This window comes from Chlorocebus sabaeus, chromosome 10 (genome assembly GCF_047675955.1).
Source record: "Chlorocebus sabaeus isolate Y175 chromosome 10, mChlSab1.0.hap1, whole genome shotgun sequence".
Lineage (NCBI taxonomy): Eukaryota > Metazoa > Chordata > Mammalia > Primates > Cercopithecidae > Chlorocebus > Chlorocebus sabaeus.
In genome coordinates, this window is record NC_132913.1 from 75,888,689 (window position 1) to 75,908,781 (window position 20,093).

The 20,093-nt window shown below is 32.9% G+C and overlaps 1 protein-coding gene across 10 annotated transcripts in view; it reads left to right on the forward strand.

The window, feature by feature from the left end:
* The window catches only part of GULP1 (GULP PTB domain containing engulfment adaptor 1), a 301,980-nt gene that overhangs the window by 278,293 nt on the left and 3,594 nt on the right, over positions 1-20,093 (forward strand). For 6 of the 10 annotated variants that reach the window (XM_038001858.2, XM_007965592.3, XM_038001863.2 and 3 more), the window contains 3 exons: positions 9,652-9,876; positions 11,583-11,721; positions 15,524-15,618. In XM_038001858.2, the coding sequence (XP_037857786.1) occupies positions 9,652-9,876; positions 11,583-11,721; positions 15,524-15,618 (459 nt within the window). Of the gene's footprint in view, positions 1-9,651; positions 9,877-11,582; positions 11,722-15,523; positions 17,440-20,093 lie in introns of all 10 variants that reach the window. The other 4 variants (XR_012094240.1, XR_012094241.1, XM_007965595.3 and 1 more) reach the window with 2 other exon arrangements.

Below are 20,093 nucleotides of genomic sequence, written 5' to 3' on the forward strand. Positions count from 1 at the left end.
AGGCATTGTGTTCATCTCGGCCTGGATTTATCTAAATAAAATGCTTCAGAAACTACAACTAAGAGGTTGAACTTAAAAAGAAATAACTGTCTTTAAATCACTGTCTTACACTTAGTTCATATATGTAGAAAATTTGTTGTATCCTTGATCATTGTGGAAATGACAAATTATAACTTTGCAATCTACTTATAGTCTTTTGTCATGTAATGTCATTGTCTACACTTTTTCTTTAACTTTATATTTGTCACATGACTTTTTAGCTCCTAAAATCTTATCATATGATTTTTTAAATTGTTGATATGCTGGAAGATGTACGTCTTCATTAAGATAGAATCTGGAGGACATTATACTAAGTGAAATAAGCCGTGCACAGAAAGACAAATATCACATGATATCACTCATATGTGGAATCTAAAAAAGTCAAACTCATAGAAGCAGAGAGTAGAATAATGGTTACTGGGGGCTGGGGCAGAGTTGTATAGAAAGGGTCTAGAAGATGATCAAAGGATGCAAAATTTTAATTAGGAGAAGTAAGTTCAAGAGATCTCTTGTACAACATGGTGATTATAATTAATAACAAGGTATTATACACTTGAAAATTGCCAAAGTAGTTTTAATTGTTCTCACAACAAATATGTGAAAATAGAATTTATTTGATTTTTAAAAGAAAGTGAACTCAAGAGCATTTTAAAATTGCTAAAATTTAAATGTAAAATTAAATGTTAAAATTTAAAATGTAAATTAATGAGATATCTAACCAATTCAAATGGTTTAAAAAACATTGTTACAGCATTTGCTAATGTGCTTCTTATTAAAAAACATTTTTGCCTTTCATTTCCGATTTTAGTAATGTAGCTATGAAATAAACTTGTAGAACACTAAGTACAGCTTATTTATTTCATATCTACTCAAATGAGGTCCCAAATTCCTGATATTAAAATAAAATAAAATTAGTTACCTGCAGTTATTTTTGAAGATTTATTAATGATTCAGATTATTGAATTTGAAAAACAGACAATGCAAATGGCAAATAATAAAATGTAAATTTATAATATCTTATTTAATAGCTTACCATGTGCCTGCAATAAAGAAATTTCTGTTAAGTTAGAAATGTTTTACATCTGTTCTTTCTTATGAAATTTGAACATCAGTTTTACAGGACACACAGCAGGAACACAAAGTACCTCACAGAGTGCCCCCACGGCTAGCAAAGTAAATGCTTAATGAGTTTATAACCCTGGAAGTAAGACTCTGTGGGTTTTATGTGTTTGTTTTGAGCTCAGAGGACTGAGGATTAGAGTGCTCCAAAATGACTAAAGTTCTCATCAGTTTGTTCAAAGGATTAGAGACAGTGATCGATACATTATTAAAGAAGCATTGAAGTGAATTATGAATCCCATTATGCATATTGAATTACAACATAGGTGGGTATGGTGTATGCAATTAATTTGGAATCTGATGAGTTTTTAGTGATGAGAGGAACCCCTCATACAGAAATATCTTCACAACTGACCAGCCCAAGACAGGTCTTGATCCCACTGGAAGCCAAATTTTTCAAGTCACAGAAAGGTGACACTTTTATCAAAAAACTCTAATTCAGGTATAGTTCTTTATAAATTATTTAATGCTATAATTTGGTTCATAAAAATATACCTTTAAGCACAATAATGTTCTGAAATATCTGGATATGCTGGCGTAACACAATATAGTTCACACTAAGCAATTGCTAGTCAAATAAAATACATCTTTAATCTTAGCTTTAATATAGTCTCTTTGGGGAAAGGGAAAGAAAAAAGTAGGAATGGAATTTTGGGAGTTGTGGAATTAAAAGTAATGTGAAAATAACAATAATGTAAATTAATATTATAGATGTTATTTTCTTATCAGTTTGTGATGAAGTAGAAGATAAAGTCAGATATGGCAAGCAACGGAAACATTCTTGATAAAATTTTGTTAGTCCGGGCATGGTGGCTCACGCCTGTAATCACAGCACTTAGGGAGGCAGAGGTGGGCTGATAGCTTGAGTCCAGGAGCTGGAGACCAGCCTAGGCAACATGGCAAAACCCTGTTTCTACCAAAAATACAAAAATTAGCTGGACGTGGTGGTGCATGCCTGTAGTCTCAGCTACTTGGGAGGTAGAGGTGGAAAGATTGCTTGAGCCCAGGAGTTGGAGGCTGTGGTAAGCCTGGGAGGTCAAGGTTGCAATCAGCCATGATCATGCCACTATATTCCAACCTGGGTTACAGAGTAAGACCCTGTCTCAAAAACAAACAAACAACAACAACAAAGCTTGATTAGATAACTAAAGAATGACAAGCCGTCTTCTCTAACAAGAGGTCCAAAGTTAAAGTTGAATTTCCGTAATACAAGACAATGATTCAAATGTACCAAATCTCCTAATAATATATTACAGTCTTATTGATGTTGATATCCTTATTCTGTGTTAAATCATAAATTTAAAATGTGAGGCCCAACGCAGTAGAATGATCTACATGGACACCTTTGTACTTTAAAGAGTCTCTGTTTAAGTGAGAACATATGTGCATGCATGTTTCTACTTTCCTCAGAGACGCCCTAAGGGAAGGTTGTTATTTCTTAGAAAGTTTGTCAGTCACTTATATGTTATATACATGAACATGAATTGGTCATACTGAAGGATTTTGAATTGCAAACTAAGTAATTTTAGGTCGAAACCTTGAATAAAAATATTCCAAACTTCTAAAATGTTCCCTCAAAGTTTTATGGTGTACATTTTAGTTTTGGTTTTGGTCTTCGTAGCCCCACTGCTTCATCACTGGGATTTTGAAATCATTCTTAATAGCAGACCATATGTTACAATGCATATCACTTTGATTTTCATTTTATCTCACTTGTTGATTATATACATTTGATACAGTTGTAATCTGCTATGGAATATTATAAAATGTGTACTGAAGATCTAATATTTCCATACATCTAGGCTCTTTGGTTTTCACAGTTTATGTATTTCAGAAGTTAAAGGGTTTGCATTCCATGGGGGAAAGAAAGAAAGGTTGGTAATAAATACATAAATAATTCAATAAATAAATGTAACCATTTAGATCTTGTATATGCTATGAATAAAACAAAATAGAGCAGAATAGAAGAGAATGATTGAGAATGTTGTTTAGAGAAAGTGACCAGGGAAGCAAGCCCCTTCAAAGAAGGTAGCACTTGAATTGCAATCTGAATGATAAAATGTTAGCAAATGCAACAGACTGAAAACAGTAACAAGAACTTTGCAGCTTCAGTGTAGTGACTGAAAGCCAAAACAATTGGAGAGGACATTGAAGAGAGACTCAGAGTCTAGATCTGATAGGCCTTCATAGGCAATGGCAAAGGATTGGTATTTTTTTTTAATGCAATGATATGTCACTTGAAGGTTTTAAACGTAATTTGTGGATCATCTGGCTGCTATATGCAGCATGGACTGTAAAGAGGCCAAAGTGATGTCCCAGAAATAGACATTTTAGTAGTCTAGGAGAAGGGTAAATTAGACTATAATTCTACCTGTGAAGGTTATGAGCAGAGCTTGATTTTTGACACATTTTGAAGGTAGAGCTTGCAAAATTTACTAATGGATTTGTTGAGGGCAGTATATGCACACACACACAAAAGGAGCAGGAGTGTCCCTTCAGGTTTTCTCCTTAACATGTGGGAAATGATGCCATTTTCTGAAACAGACATGACTTAGGAGGAGTGAGTGATAAAGAATCAATATTTCACTTTTGCCTGCGTTATTTCTGCCAACTAGACAGCCAATTGGAAATGCTTATTAGATGGCTGAATATACAAATCTGGAATTCATAGAGAAGGTCTGGTCTCATGTGCTTGAGTGAAAAAAAGTTTGTCATTTTGTATTCTAATTGTTTATTGTTTAGTTAATATGCCCAATATAAATTTGGTCACTGTGAGCTTATGTGATTGAGTTCTAGCTAAAGAAAATAATATGAGACTACTTTTTTGTTCAGTACTGAAATTAAGACATTCCTAACAAGTGTATCTTTAATATTTGCTTCCGATCTTTTTCACTTAAAACCATTTCTTCATATGCATGATAAATGGAGACCACTCCTATTTCTCACTTTCTCATATAAAAATTGATATGAATATATAACACTTAATGTATATAAAATATTTTCTTACTTGTTTTTAAACAGAATGCTTACATATCTTCTAAATACCACCACGATTGGGTCAATCATGGGTTCCTTTTCTATCAAATGAAATAGTCTTCAAGAGTACCTATATTACATACCTCTGTATCACACTGAAATTGTGAAAATCTTTTCCCTGGTTTTAGATATTGGATCCTTATTTTATACAGTCACTTAGATACACTGAGAAATTTCCGTTACTTGACTGTGCTGTTTGCTTTTTGCTGTGTTCCAGTGGTTTGGCAATGGATTAGAGGTTAGGTTTTCCACCATTTGGTACTAATTATCTGGGAACAATCTGATTTCCATTTATTACATTCATATGGCAGTGCTGCCTGTATTTATATTAGAAAAAAAGAGTTTATTCTGCCCTCATAGCCTCATAGCCTCATGAATGCCTGCAGAAGATTGTTTCATTGTAAGATGTGGGCATAACAAGTTCAGTCAAAATGTTCCTCTTGATTCTTGTATCTGGGTACTTTCATTTTACCCTTCTGACTATAGAAAGTTTTAACCAAACCAGACTACTGCCAGGAAGCAAAGTGAGTAAAATTGTAGTCCTAGGGAATACTGGATTCTATTGCTGAGTAAAACAAATGTCTTCCTTTCAATTAAACCCTTAGATAAAATTATTTCTTTACATAATCAACTGTGTGGCCACTGATTAGACTTGATAGGACAATTATAGCCTAAAATGTATATTTCATTGTGGATAAACAGTGTATCTATTTATTTTCCTCTAGTGTTTTCTCTGCTACTATTGAAGTGAGAATGGCAAGAGCAGATTGTGAAAGGTCTTAATTACACAACAAACTGAATGTGAATCTTTAAACAAAGACATAAATTTTAAATATGAATTGGTTCAAGAACATTTGATGCCCACAAAAAATGATTACCATTCCACAACTTCACTTTCATAATTGTTAGTTGCACAAGATAATTCTAAAAGCATAAACCCTGTCTAATGGGAAGAAAAATATATTCCCATTCCAGTTCTGATCATAAGTACCTGGTGAAGTCATTTAGCCTCTCCTTGTTGCAGTTTTCCGCTTTGTGGTACAATTATATCCATTTAACTTGAAAGATTCTTGTGAAAACTGTAAGACAGTAGGTCTTACAACTAACAGATCAATATAAACCAACTGTAGACCTAGAAATCTGAAAAAACACAGACCTTGTGCTGTAAGTTGTAATCATTACTTTTAAACTTTATTTAAAAACTGATATTGAAGATATGCTATAACAATTAACTTTAAAGGTATGAATCAGCATGGTAATCTAGAAACATCTGCTAGAACATTTTATGCTACCATTTTCTTTCTCCATCTTTAATGTTAATTATAATTTTCCAGGTTTTTTACTAGAAAAAATTATTTTAATATACAAATGTAAGGGAATTTATTTCTTAATTATTTCTTAATTTAATTATAAATATAATTTTGAACTCTGCCATTTTAGTAGTTGTAATAAATTATATTTTAATCTTGACATTTTTATTTTATGTTTAAAAGGTGTTTGGATATTTGTATTGCCAGTGCCATTAACAGTGAAACATAAAATTTCAGTATAATCCTAATATTTCTAAACATATTATGACAGAATTGCTTAATCTTAAAAGCAGTGTTTGTCTTATTATTGTTCAAATGTATTTAATATTTACTGATAGAATTCAAACACTTTTATGATATTTCTTCTTGTTATCACATTTATATAAAACTCAAGGTTGAAATATTCACCATTGCTTAAATGCACCAAGACGCTACTTACTGAAAAAAAGAGCTACAAAGGGGAGGGAGAGCATTAGAACAAATACCTAATGCATGCAGGGCTTAAAACCTAGATGACGGGTTGATAGGTGCAGCAAACCACCATGGCACATGTATACCTAGGTAACAGACTTGCATGTTCTGCTCATGTATCGCAGAACTTAAAAAAAAAAAAAAAAGACAAAAGAAAAAGAGCTACAAAAGTGTAGCAAAAACAAATCTCAAACATGGACACTCATTATTAATATATCTGAATAACCTAACAACTTCTGTATAACTAACACATAATTTTTTTTGCACAGAATTCCCCTTAGTATAATAATTCAGATTCTGTGCATGTTCCTAAAGACCAAGACACCTGAAACTACGAACATAAAGGAGTTGCTTGAACAGTGGTACCATGTACTTCTGTAGGACAATCCAAAAAATTTAGTTCCTAGCCATCTGTCAGAATACTGACAGAAAGCCCAAAATAAAATTCCTCGAACTGTTTTTCTTCTAAACAATGTACTTAATTACTTAAACACATAAACATCCTCAACCAGTTAAAAATAGCAGCCAAAAAAAAAAAAGACTGGTTCCAGAACCTTAGGACCTAAATGCAAAATTGTCACTGTTTGTCATTTAGGTGCTAATGTCTGCACGTTCATATCCTTATTGAATAGGCCTAACCATTTAGTACAGAATCAAGCACCAAATTTACCCATATATTTAAATGTGCTGGAATTACATTTCATTTTTATAGGGAATTAGATATAACATCTGATTCCTTGACTTGAATTGCTTCTAGGTTGGGAATCAAAAACTCAAACTTTAATATAGCCCAGATTATGACATTCGAGTGTGAAATGGGCATATGGTAAGAGTGATAAATTTGAAAGCACAGGCTAACTTCAAAGACACAGCAGATATTCAATACCAGTCAACTATTTTCATGCAAGTGTGTGGGCCTACGTTCTAGATTTTCTAACTTCTGGGGAAAAGTTCTGGATTTTAATATGTAATCTATTTTTATATATTAATTTATTTTTAATTTAAAAAATTTTATTGATACATATTAGTTGTACATGTTTGTGGGTAGAGATGATATTTTGATACCTGCACATAATGTATAATGATCAAGTTAGGGTCATTGCAGTATCCATCACCTCAAACATTTATCTTTTCTTTGTGTTGAGAACACCTAATTCTATACTTTAAAAGACCCATGTGATCTAAACAAAAACTGCCAAATTACTGATGACCCAAAGAAGAACTGTGAGGAATAGTTCTGGAGTCTTAAACTCTAGATACCAGAACAGTTGACATTATTAAATATCCCTGATTTACCATTTTGAAATTGAAAAAAACCTCTTGATTATAGTGTATAAATACTTGATTATTTTTATATTATATACATTCTTCATTTACGTTAAGTTTACCTCCCCAGAGGAAGTAGTACTGTAAGAATACTGCAAACACTATGATAAAAATAACAGAGCACTTTCAAGTAAGGTTATTTTGACCTTCAGTTTGTTTTCAGGTACCTAGTAAAGAATTGTGGCCAATATATATCCTAAAAAAATATAGAGTATTACCATGTATATTTTAAACTAGATAATATCAAGGACAATTTCCACTTAATATCTTATCTTTACTCAGTACAGACAGCCTTATCAATTAACAGTTTAAGTAAAAAGATGCTCTAGTATAAATTAGACAATAAATATCATTTACACTAATGTGTTACATAGGGTATTTGGGAACAAAAAACAAAAATTTTCTCACAAAGAGCTTACAACTGTAATCTATAATTAAAAGTTGGCCACCAAGGACAGAATGATACAGTAAGTTATATCGAACAAAAATAGATTTTAAAAATTGTGTACATACACATCTCTACATAAATAGATCGAGGTGTATTACAATGAAGATCAACAGAGAAATAAAAAATTATATATTTACATATGCATATTAATAGAGTGATTAATTATATAACTCAGACTAGCAGAGATTTTGCTTCCACACTGAAGCTTTCCCTCAACCTAATTTCTGACTTTACATGGCTTCCTTTTTCTCTCTGCTCCTGGAAATATGTGAAGAGGGTCCTCCTAGCTTAAGGACATAACCTCAGACTTGTTGGTCCTTCACTAATTTTAATTACTACCTTTTACAACAAAGTTTATAAAAAATCAGATTTTTGTTTTCTCCCTGAATTTTTGTTAGTGGTGAAAGATCTCTGACATGTGATTTGCAGCTGAGGAATGTGGCTCCCAGCCAGAATCTTATGTGGGATCTTTCTGGCCGGAGCGTAGGCAGTTACAAAAGCTCTGCCTGGCACACCTCATCACATTGTATTTGGTGGGAGAAAGGTGCCCTCATCACATTGTATTTGGTGCACAGTTTGGAGGAATTGAATCTAGTACTCAGGCCCCCTGGCCAGCCATGCTCTTGTGCATATCTACATTTATAGCCCAGGCAACTCCACTCAGGGGCCTCCTTTTAGAGGGACTTAGGTGCCTCTCCTGAGACCACCTTATTCAAGGGAGTTGGGACCACTTTTCTCCACTATGTCTCAGTATTCAGTACTTTTCTACTGCTAGCTATTCCCTTCTCCCTCCCACTGTCTCTTGTCCAAAGAAAAACCCTTAGGAACCTTTTGTGCAGAAGTCCCTAAGTAATGAAACAAAGGCTCACTTCTGCAGTGATACTTCTGACCCTTGCTCAATGCCATTCCGTGGGGAAAATGGAGCATTGGTAGAGCAGGCACCTTCTCTCTGGCCTCTTGCTTATACTATAGCAGTAAATGAATACAGACTTAATTATTACTTCCATTTTGGCTGCTGTTTAATTGGCCGCTGTGACATCTGGCAGCTCAGCTCTCTCCAGCTCAGCTCTTAACAGTAGCTTTCCATGCTGTAATGGAAATAGCCCCTAAAAGTCATGCACATACTGATGTTCAGACCTACTACACTGCTTGCTTGTTATTTATTATCTCTCTGATTTATTTGAGATGCTTGACAATCACCTCTTCCCATCCCCCTAAAAGTCTTACCATTTGGAGCTCCTCATGACTATAGAAAGGGCATGATGATTAGAATCAGACTGTTTTGAATTTTGAATCTGCTTTCTACCTCATATAAGAATAAGTCACAAAGAATCTGTGGACCTTAATTCCCGTTGTAAGTCACAAAGAATCTGTGGAGCTTAATTCCCACGTGTTTATTGTAATAAAGACATAATATTACTACTACTGATACTTCAAAGAATGTTTTGAGGATTAAATATAAAATGTATGTTGTGAGCTCTTTTGAAAATTCTACAAAACCACAATTTTATTTGGAAGAGTTTACTCCTAGTTCTGTGACTGTTCTCTCATTACTATCCTTCCTTTTCCCATTTCATTACAGAAGCCCTCTCCAAAATAAATCTTCAGGCTTTCTTCATTTTTCTCTCCATTACCTTCCTCTTAGGTCGTGATGAATGCAATATTCTATTTAAAATATCTAAAAATGTAATATTTCAGTAAAAAAATCAAATTAAGTAATGCAGAATCTAAGGACTATCACATAGGAAAATCAACTCTATGTTTTAATTTTAGAAAAGTTATTGTGAAATGATCTTATCATCTTAACAAAACACCATTTTACAAATAAATTTCAAGTATACTTTTTCCTTTCCTCCATGCCTTTCCTCTTAGGAGATTTCTCTTTCTGTCATTCCTTTACAGCTGCTGCACGATATGTCTGATCATGAGCAACACGGGTTTCAGAGATGCTCATCCTCTTTCTGGCGTAGTAGTGGTGATTCATCTCCCTGTCTCAATATTTCTTCCATGTCTGTCACTCCTGTCAACTCACCTGATTCCAGACTATCACTGGGACTGTTAATACCACCACCTTCTAAATGTGGCTTTCCCAAGCCAGTCAGTGAGAGCAGCATCCCAAGACCGCATGTAATTTGCTAAGCAGATAATCCTTTTTATTATCCGATTTATTTTGTTTAAATTCTGCCAAAATGTGCTATTTATAAAGTTATCAAAAATTTAGATGTATCTTGAATAATGTGATGTGATCTGGAGGCTTTGTGTGCCATTTTTGTTTTCTTTGATTACCTGATACCAGAAAGTTTCAAGTAGAGGGTGGTGCCAGCGTAGAAATTTACAAAAATATAAAGTAATACATACTTCAAAGGATCTATCAGATATCACTATTGGGAAATTAGATCATTGGTAAAAGCAATTTCAGCAGAGTTCAGTGCAAAAAGAGCAAATCTAGATTGATAAGAGTTAAAGATAGAATGAAGTAAATCTTAGGACAGAAAGTGTAGTATCTCTTTCAAGGAGCTTAGCCTTAAAGGAAAAAGAAAAAGAAAATAGAAGCTGGGAGATTAAAGAGGGACAAAGTAAATAAATTTTTGGTTGGTTTGTTTTGCTTTTAATGACAGCCAAGATTTTAGAATTTTTGTATCGTGAAAAAGAGTAGAGATATAGAAGTGAGAGGGGATACAGGAATGGGATAATTAGGGGAATGGTATTGCTGAGTAACAGGAATAGGGTGAGGGGATACAATAAACAAATTGTTAAAGAAAGGAGGATGACAGCAATTTTCCTGCATGAAAAATAATGTACTAACAATTATTTTAGCTGAATAGCAAACCCATCACTCTACACACAGTAAGCCTGATTTTTTCATCACCTGCGTTATCTGTGAATCAGAAAATTAAACGTATTCTGAGAATTCTAATTTTAATATGAACCACTCAAAGCAATCTCTGTCCAAGTTCTCACAGGAAAAGCAAATTTTTCATCACTATTCCCCCAAAATGGAAATTCTCTTTCTTTTATCCCTGATCAAGTGAGATGGTTTTCAAAGGAGATTACATGTATATACATATTGTTCCCTGTTTTACAAAGTGATGAATGTCTAATTTTGATATTACTTCTTGGCTACATTTTCATGAGGTTTTCATTTATCTTTCCCTATATGTATTCAGTCCTGACCCAGACTGTATCAGAAAACTCAATGATTTGGGCAGTACATTGGTGATTATTAATTTAGTTTTTATAAGATAGCTATTTATTACAGAAAACTTGATGAAATCTTTCAAGAATAAAATGTACTGCAATGAATATCAGTTGGTTGCCACTGTTGTTATAAATATAAACTAAAATATACTCTACTTTTGAGAATGCAAAAAATTGCATTTGAATGTTTATATTTAAGAAGGCAACTCACTTATGTCTAATTTTTCCTGTTTGAAATGTTATCTTATGCAGAGTATCTTACTGAAATCATATTTTTATATGAATAGTTTCTACTGTATCTAATTCTCTGTTATAAGTAGCAATCATTTCTATATATCCAAAAAATTCACTGTATCTTTTATATTCATCTGGAATAATATTGTTACCATTTTGCCATCATCTTTGAGAGCATTTTTGCAGAAATGTTCTACTGCTTTCTTCTCAATGAGCATTTATCGTAATTAGTGGAACCACATGAAATTGCAAATACTTAACTATTTTCAGTCTACAAAATGGCAAATTCTTATGATTCAACTGAATTTGCTGTTTACATATATTTTATATGCATGTGAAATATTTAGCATTACAATGTGTCTATATGAAATACTACCCTAATTCATTTATTTTCATTGCAGGCAGGCAGTATGACACCTCAGTCGCCCTCCACTGACATCTTTGATATGATTCCATTTTCTCCAATATCTCACCAGTCTTCAATGCCTACTCGCAATGGCACACAGCCACCTCCAGTACCTAGTAGATCTACTGAGATTAGTAAGCTTTCTCAACAAATCAATGTTTCTTGTTACAGTTGTGTACATTTTAAATATATAATTAAGACTTTGTGGGAAATTACATATCTTAACAACTTTACTTACAATTTCAATTATTGAAGTATTATTTTTATATATGTATAAATTTCCATTAATTCTATTTTACTTTATAATTCAGACTCACTACTAACGACATCTCTACTTGGAACTTTTACCCATTGTTTGAACAATTATGTTTTGGTGTATTACTTCGTAATAGAAAATATTAATTATATATCATTGTTTTGGGTTATATTTTTAATATTTTACTTTATTAAAAACAACTGGTGGTAATTTTATTAATAATTTTTTACATGTTTAATAGAGCTAGTTAAAATATGTTTGTTCATAGGGCTTATGGACTTTTTTAGTTAAAAAATATATGAATTATATGAATGTTGTGATTTATTAACATTTTGTAAGGGTTCTTTCGTATCTAAAATGCTATAAATTCATTACTTTTCTGTTTTATCTTTTATATATCTGGAAGGAACATTAAAGTCTATTTTTGATTAATTAGAAAACACCTAACAGATGCTCATTTTCAATATTTTGGCTGTAATACATATCCATCTGTGCCTTGTGACAGAAACTGAAAGCATAATTCTCAATGGTTATGAATCAGTCACTATGTCTAAAAGGAAACTGAAAAAAAGAGGGTTTTACACATTCTGCTTGATTGCATTCTCTCTAGCTTATATTAAGTCATTGTGAATATAACTCTGAAGTTTTAGCTTAAGACTTAAGTACATGGCAGGGCCCATATTATATTCATTTCCCCTAAGGAACTTAAAATACATTGCTCATGTTAGGTATTCAATTTATTTTAGAGGACTAATTTGTAAATACAAGGTAATAATACTAGTGTATTAGTCAGTTTTCACACTGCTATAAAGTTGCTACCACGGACTGGGTAATTTATAAGCAAAAGAGTACAGTTCTGCATGGATGGAGATGCCTCAGGAAACTCAACGTCATGGCAGAAGATAAAGGAGAAGCAAGGTACATCGTATATGGCAGCAGAAGAGACTGTGTGCGCAGGAGAAATCGCCACTTTTAAACCATCAGATGTCGTCAGAACTCCCTCTCTATCATGAGAACAGTAGGGGGGAAACTTCCCACATGATCCAATCACCTCGCACCAGGCCCCTCCCTCAACATGTGTGGATTACAATTTGAGATGAGATTTGGGTGGGGACACAGACCCAAACCATATCATTCCACTCCTTGCCCCTCCCAAATTTCATGTCTTTTCACATTTCAAAACCAATCATACCTTTGCAACCATCTCTCAAAGGCTTAACTTATTCCAGCATTAACCCAAAAGTCCAAGTCCAAAGATTCATCTGAGGCAAGGCAAGTGTCTTCCACCTATGAGCCTGTAAAATAAAAAACAAGTTGGTTACTTGCAAAATACCATGAGGATACAGGCATTGGGTAAATATTTCCATTCCAAATTGGAGAAATTGGCAAAACGAAGGAGCCACAGGCCCCATGCAAGTTTGAAACCCAGTGGGGCAGTCATTAAATCTTAAAACTCCAAAATTATCTCATTTTACTCCATGTGTCACATCCAGGGCACGCTAATGCAAGGGATGGGACCCAAGACCTTGGGCAGCTCCACCTCTGTGACTTTGCAGGGTATAGCCCCCATGGCTGTTTTCACAGGCTGGCATTGAGTGCCAGGCACACAGTGCAAGCTGTTGGTGGATCTACCATTCTGGGGTCTGAAAGACGGTGGCCCTCTTCTCACAGCTCCACTAGACAGTGCCCTAGTGGGGACTCTGTGTGAAGGCTTTAACCCTACATTTCTCCTCTGCATTGCCCTAGTAGAGGTTCTCCATGAGGGCTCTGCTCCTGCCACAGACTTCTGCCTGAACATGCAGGCATTTCCATACATCCTCTGAAATCTAGGCAGAGGCTCCCAAAGCTCAACTCTTGTCTTCTGTGCACCTGCAGACCCAACACCACATGGAAGCCACCAAGGCTTAAGGTTTTTACCCCATAAAGCAGTGGCTTGAGCTGTATCTTGGCCCCTTTTAGCCACAGCTGGAGTGGCTGGGATGCAGGATACTGAGGCTGCACAGAGCAGCAGGGCCCTGGGCATGGCCCATGAAACAATTTTTTCCTCTTAGGCCTCTGGACCTTTGATGGGAGGGGCTGCTGCAGATGTCTGATATGTGCTGATGACATCTTCCCTATTGTCTTGGCTATTACCATTCAGCTCCTTTTTACTTATGCTCATTTCTGCGGCAGGCTTGAATTTCTCCTTAGAAAGTGGGTTTTCTTTTTCTACCACATAGTCAGGCTGCATATCTTCTAAACTTTTATGCTTTGCTTCCCTTTTAAACGTAAGTTCCAATTTCATATTATCTCTTTGTGAATGCATATGACCGTATGCTTTTAGAAAAAGCCAGGTCACATCTTGAATGCTTTGCTGCTTAGAAATTTCTCTGAAGAAAAGATCCTCTGAAAGCTAAATTTCAATTGATTGCCTGGGCAACACTGAACTGAAGAAAATAAATAACAGCAATAGTAATACTCATCAGTTATATATAAGGTAACAATAAATTCCCATTTTATTAGGATAGCCCTGGCTTATAGATTTTTACCCAGTGTAACTATTGAAAATGCTCCTTTTACTTTTTAAAAGTATCTGCATTTGGATGAAAAATTATATGTTCCCCTTATTTATACAATACCTGCAAGTACAAGGAGCTTGTAAAAATTTCACATTTATTAACTTATTTAGTACAAGAATCTGGAAAAAAAACATGAAGACTGGAAAAGTAAGACTCCTTCACAATGAGAATCACAGAGTGATTTTAGAGGATATGGCAGAAATCAAGTAGCATAAATATTATTTTTTACATGGCATTGAATTTAGAGAATTTAAAGTTCTCTGCAAAATGAAGGTATGAATATGTTATAAATACCCATTTTCATATATAATTTAATGTTTTTCCAATTAAGGATATATTTGAATTGATTCAGAGGAAAGAAATTCCTTAAGAATTTTTTATTTTAAAAATTCTGTAATAGGCCCAAATCTATCAATTACAAACATCAGTTTCAACTCTGATACTTCTTTAGTGATAAAAAAAAGTAGTGCATACTTTAGAACATATGTACAGAAAGATTTTTTGACACTGCATCCCTGCTGCTTTTAAAAAAGAAATGTATTTCTAGGATAGGAGGCATTTTTAAAGAAACTATCTCATTGTGACTATCTAGAAAGGTGATATTTCATACTACATGAGACAATGTGTTTTAAAATTTTCTCTGGATAAAAGGGGAGATAAGAGTACATGAACTTTGAGTAGAGCTACTTACAAGTCTAATTAGTCCTACATATTGCTTAACTATTGTGTTGCAAGGCATCAATCAATGGAATTAGGGTAGCCTCAATGAGTAGCGCATTAATTTTAGCAAATTTAAATTGCTTCAATAAAATATAGGTGTTGTAACATATTAATTATCAGCTATTTGGTGAATTTGATATTAAGAAATCTTCATTAAAAACACAGAAAGCTCTCTAGATAATAATTCTGTATAATAAAACTTTTTAATATCATAAAATGGGTCTTTTCTTCCTTATTAATGTTTAACTTGTCTAAGCTCAGGAAAGCCCCACATACAGTGTAAGTGTGGATTAGTGGTTCATTTGATCATGTAAATATTCATTTATATAATCCTGCCTTTGAAATCTAACTCACTCCAACTCACTTGTTATTTCATTTACTAAATTATTTCCTTCCTTTTAGAACGGGACCTGTTTGGAGCAGAACCTTTTGACCCATTTAACTGTGGAGCAGCAGATTTCCCTCCAGATATTCAATCAAAATTAGATGAGATGCAGGTGACTATTGTGACTGACTGGCCCATAAATGATTTATTTCATTTTGATATGGAACAAAGAGAATGTTATGTACCAAAACTATGGTTTCCTTTAATTATTTTCACTATAAAAACTCACCTAAAATAATTACTTTAAAATAATAATGTACAGTTAGTCCTAAAAATACTCCTACATATGCTAAGGATAAGGTCATTGGTTTTTTTAATGGTTCAATTTACAATGGCAATAAGATGGTTCATTTTTTTTTTTTTTAAATACAAAATGGCATGGATTCTAATGGTTCATTGTTTTCAAATCTAGAGTTAAAAAGTCATTGCATTAGATTTATAAGATTTGATCTCAGTCTTAACAATTACGAATTTGAAAATTGTAAATGGGCAGATGAGGGAAAATCTTTGTAAGATTGAAATTATTCTCTCTGAAAAGAAGCATTGTAGCTGTAGTTCATAACTTTTGGGCTTTTATTTAAAAAGCAGACACCCAGTGACAACTTCTTTAGGAATGTAGTTCAGTTGGATTTTCATTTCTCTCTCTTCCTTTTACTTTTTTGTTCTAAATTGGTCTGCAGTTTACAGAAATTGGTTTTAAATGCTTTGCACTATGGGCCATGATTTAAAAATAGTCTTATAAACCCCAGAATAAAGTCTTCTCTTTATATTTGCCCTTTACATTTTGGTGAAGTTATTATATCCTATTTTTCATCAAAAAGTTTATATATGGTAGAATCCAGACAGACACCAATTATATGAAGCTGATTGAGAAGAGACAATGAAGACACTAAAGTAAGGAGAATGAGGTATTTTTGTTTATTAGTCTTGGCTTAATACATTCATTCTCAATGCCTCACTTCCTAGAAAAAAACAATTATAGGTGAACTCTGATCTATCGCTGATAATTACAATCCTTCTTAGAAAGTTAATTTAAATGCCCTTTTACTCATTTTTGACTGCAGCTGTGTAGCTATCTCATTTTCTGTGTAATACATGAATTCATTATTGTTCTAGATGTAATAACATGCCTGAATTTAAAAGTTGAATTACTTAACATATGCCTTCAGGTTTTCAAAGAATCTGTTGAAACAGTGTTTCTCAAGTTGAATGATTATTAATCCCCTTTTACATAAAAGATTATTTTAGATCCTTAGTATTAACTTACAATTTTTAAATATTGACAAAAATATTATAAACAACTTGTCCTTATAGTTTTTGTAAAATAGGATTATGAATTCAATAAATTATAAATTAAATGAAAGTCAAATTGCAACCCCGGTAGAGGATGGATGATCTTATTTGGTTGAAACTAAAACCACCTTTTAAAATTTCTATTGATTTCAACATGTATACTGTTTGATGGCACGGATTTCCTACTTCTTTTCTATATTTCAAATACTATGAAACTTTCAAATGGTACATGATAATTTAGCAAGAATGCTGTATTTCATATGAAATCAATTCCTTTCCTTTTCCATTAGTTTTACCCATTGGACATGTACTATCTGGTACTAATGCTTTTGTAGTAACAAAGAAATATTTGTGTGGTAGTATTTATTCTCAAGGGTTACACAGGTCATACAGAGTACTTTTCTATGAATTTTTTATATTTTCCCAAAATTGGGAAAAAAAATTTATTGAGTTTTAAGGATAACCCTCTATTTCCAGATTTTGTTGGAACCAAGTGTGAGACGCACTGTATTGGGATGATTGAGTGATGTGACACTCAAATAATGTTAAACTGTGATGTTTGTGCTTCTGCTGTTTCTAATATTTTCTTAATGTCTTTTTTAATTCTTTACTGCTTTCATGGTGGGTAGCGCCAGAGATGGTTGGTATATTATTTTTATAACAATTTTAAACAACTTACAAATTTTTAAAGCTGAAACCTTAAAATTTGCATGCTTTATTTAATAAAAATTCAAACAACAGCTTCATATGGGTATATCTCATAATTAGTTATGTTTAAAGAGGTTTCATAAACCGTATTTTAAGATTATTTTTCAATGACTTAGTCACTATTGCATTGTTCACTTTATTGTTTTTTCTTTCTTTTCTTTTCTTTTCTTTTCTTTTCTTTTCTTTTCTTTTCTTTTCTTTTCTTTTCTTTTCTTTGAGGCAGAGTCTCACTCTATCGCCCCACCCAAGCTGGAGTGCAGTGGCGTGATCTTGGCTCACTGCAACCTCCACTGCCCAGGCTCAAGCAATCCTCCCTCCTCAGCCTCCTGAGTAGCTGAGACTAGAAGTACGCACTACCACTCATGGCTAATTTTTGTATTTTTTGTTAAAAATAGGGTTTCATCATGTTGCCCAGACTGTGCTTGAACTGCTGGGCTCAAGCCATCTACCCACTTAGGCCTCAAAAAGTACTGGGACCACAGGCGTGAGCCACCATACTTGGCCATGATTGTTCCTTTTAGTCCAAGATTTACTTGCAAGGTCACTTTAACAAAAGTAAAATAATATTTTCTTCATCTAAACTCTATGATGGCTTTTATTATTAATCTTGCTAGCCTAATGAATCTAATGCACACATGTAGCTACTACATCTTTGCATATCCTATAAAAACTTAATATAGTACACTGGATTGTGAATACCATATTGAGTTAATAAGCCTAGTGAGACATTTAGTTTTCATCTTTCATTTAGAGTATTGTGACTAAGCTACTTTTAAGAGAATTGAATTATTAAGTTTGAAATCACAGAAATGTCTCATGCATGTAAGCATTTATGCAGAAATGTTAAACCATATTTCAGTATAAGCAGTTGGAAAATTAAACATTTATTTGAAATCAATAATGTAGCTATTTGATTTGACATAATTTAAACTGTCCAGCACATGTCACCAACAGGAAGATCAGTGGAATAGTATTGATAGGCCACACTGTAACATGTAAGCTATAATAATTTAAGACATTAAAAAACAAGCACGGCAAGTTCATAAAGAATGAAAAAATCACGACAAATGGTGTTAAGTCAGCTGGCTAGTACTCTGGGAGAAGATCAATGTACTGCTGAAACTTACAGCAAATGCTGAGATAAATTTCAGAAGTAATCAACATTTTAAGATGTTTAAAATATTACTGAATATTCATCACTTTTGAATTGATAAGAAAATTTTATAAGAAAAAGAAAAATATAGACATATACTATCCAATTTTTTTAACATTTACTGTCTAAAAATATATAAATACATTACATATATGTAATTAAAGCAATTAGACAAATGACTAGGAAACTAAAGAATCAACAGATAAATAAAAAAGCGCTAGTTCACAAAAGACCACCACCAGTGGCTTACACATATGTAGACATGTTCTGTCTAATCAAAGTAAACATACCAATCAAATAAAGAACTGTAATGCATTTTAATCTAGCAGATTATTTTTTAAACTAATAATCAATACAAATGAAAGTGTAATAAAACAAGTACTGTATATTGTTGGTAGGCCAGAGTTAGTTCAGAGGTAACTATGGCCTAGCAATCTCTTTAAAGAGTAACTTGTTATTAATACTTTTATTTCTATTTGATATCAAAACTTTAAAGCAATGTATTCTGAAGAAAAAGTAATTATAAATGTGTTCAATCTCTATGAATAAAATACCTAGTCAACATTATTCATAATTTTAAAATGCTAGGAAGCAATTATTGTAAAAATTAATAGCATTTTATGTAGTCATAATAAATTAGTTTTGTGGGAATTTAGAATAATCAAGGTCTGCAAAGATGAAAAGAGGAAGATAGAAAACTATATATGTAATAAATTACTTACATAGAAAGCTATATGGCATAAATATATAGATATTCATATTATCATTAAAATCATTTTTAAAATTCTATAGATAGAAAAAAAGACATACCTCAAAGTGCAGTGATTTTTCCTTCCTTGATATGCTTTTCTATTTCAAAATAAGAAAATTCATAAAAATATTACATATAAAACTCCTATGGTGAATAGTATTTTAATTATTTAATCATTCTTTTGTGTGACATTAGCTTATGGTAATTCCCATCACTGCATAAATAAAGTATCATTTTTATTAAGAGGTTTGAAGCTCAAGAGGATATGGAATGATTTGGAGTTTATTAAATTGTGATTTGCAAAATGGGACTTACGAAGAAGACAGGAAATGTGTGGGAAATTTTATCTTAGGAAAAAAGAAAATCAAGAAACCTTATAATATGTAAGAATCCCTAAAAAGTCAATATGGAGATAGATATTTTTGTAAGTCATATACTAACACTTTATTATTAAAATAGTAATTAACCTCTATTTTACTTTGACTGCTATTCTGCTTTTCCAATATTGATAACACGTTGACAAATAGTATTTTCAGGGTAATTGAAGTGATACTGCTTTACTAGCCGAATGAACTGATACAATTTAAAAGTACCATATGGTATCAAACATATCCACTCTCTTTCTATCTGTCATTATCTGTCTAACAATGTATCATCTCTCTACCATTTATAGTATACCAGA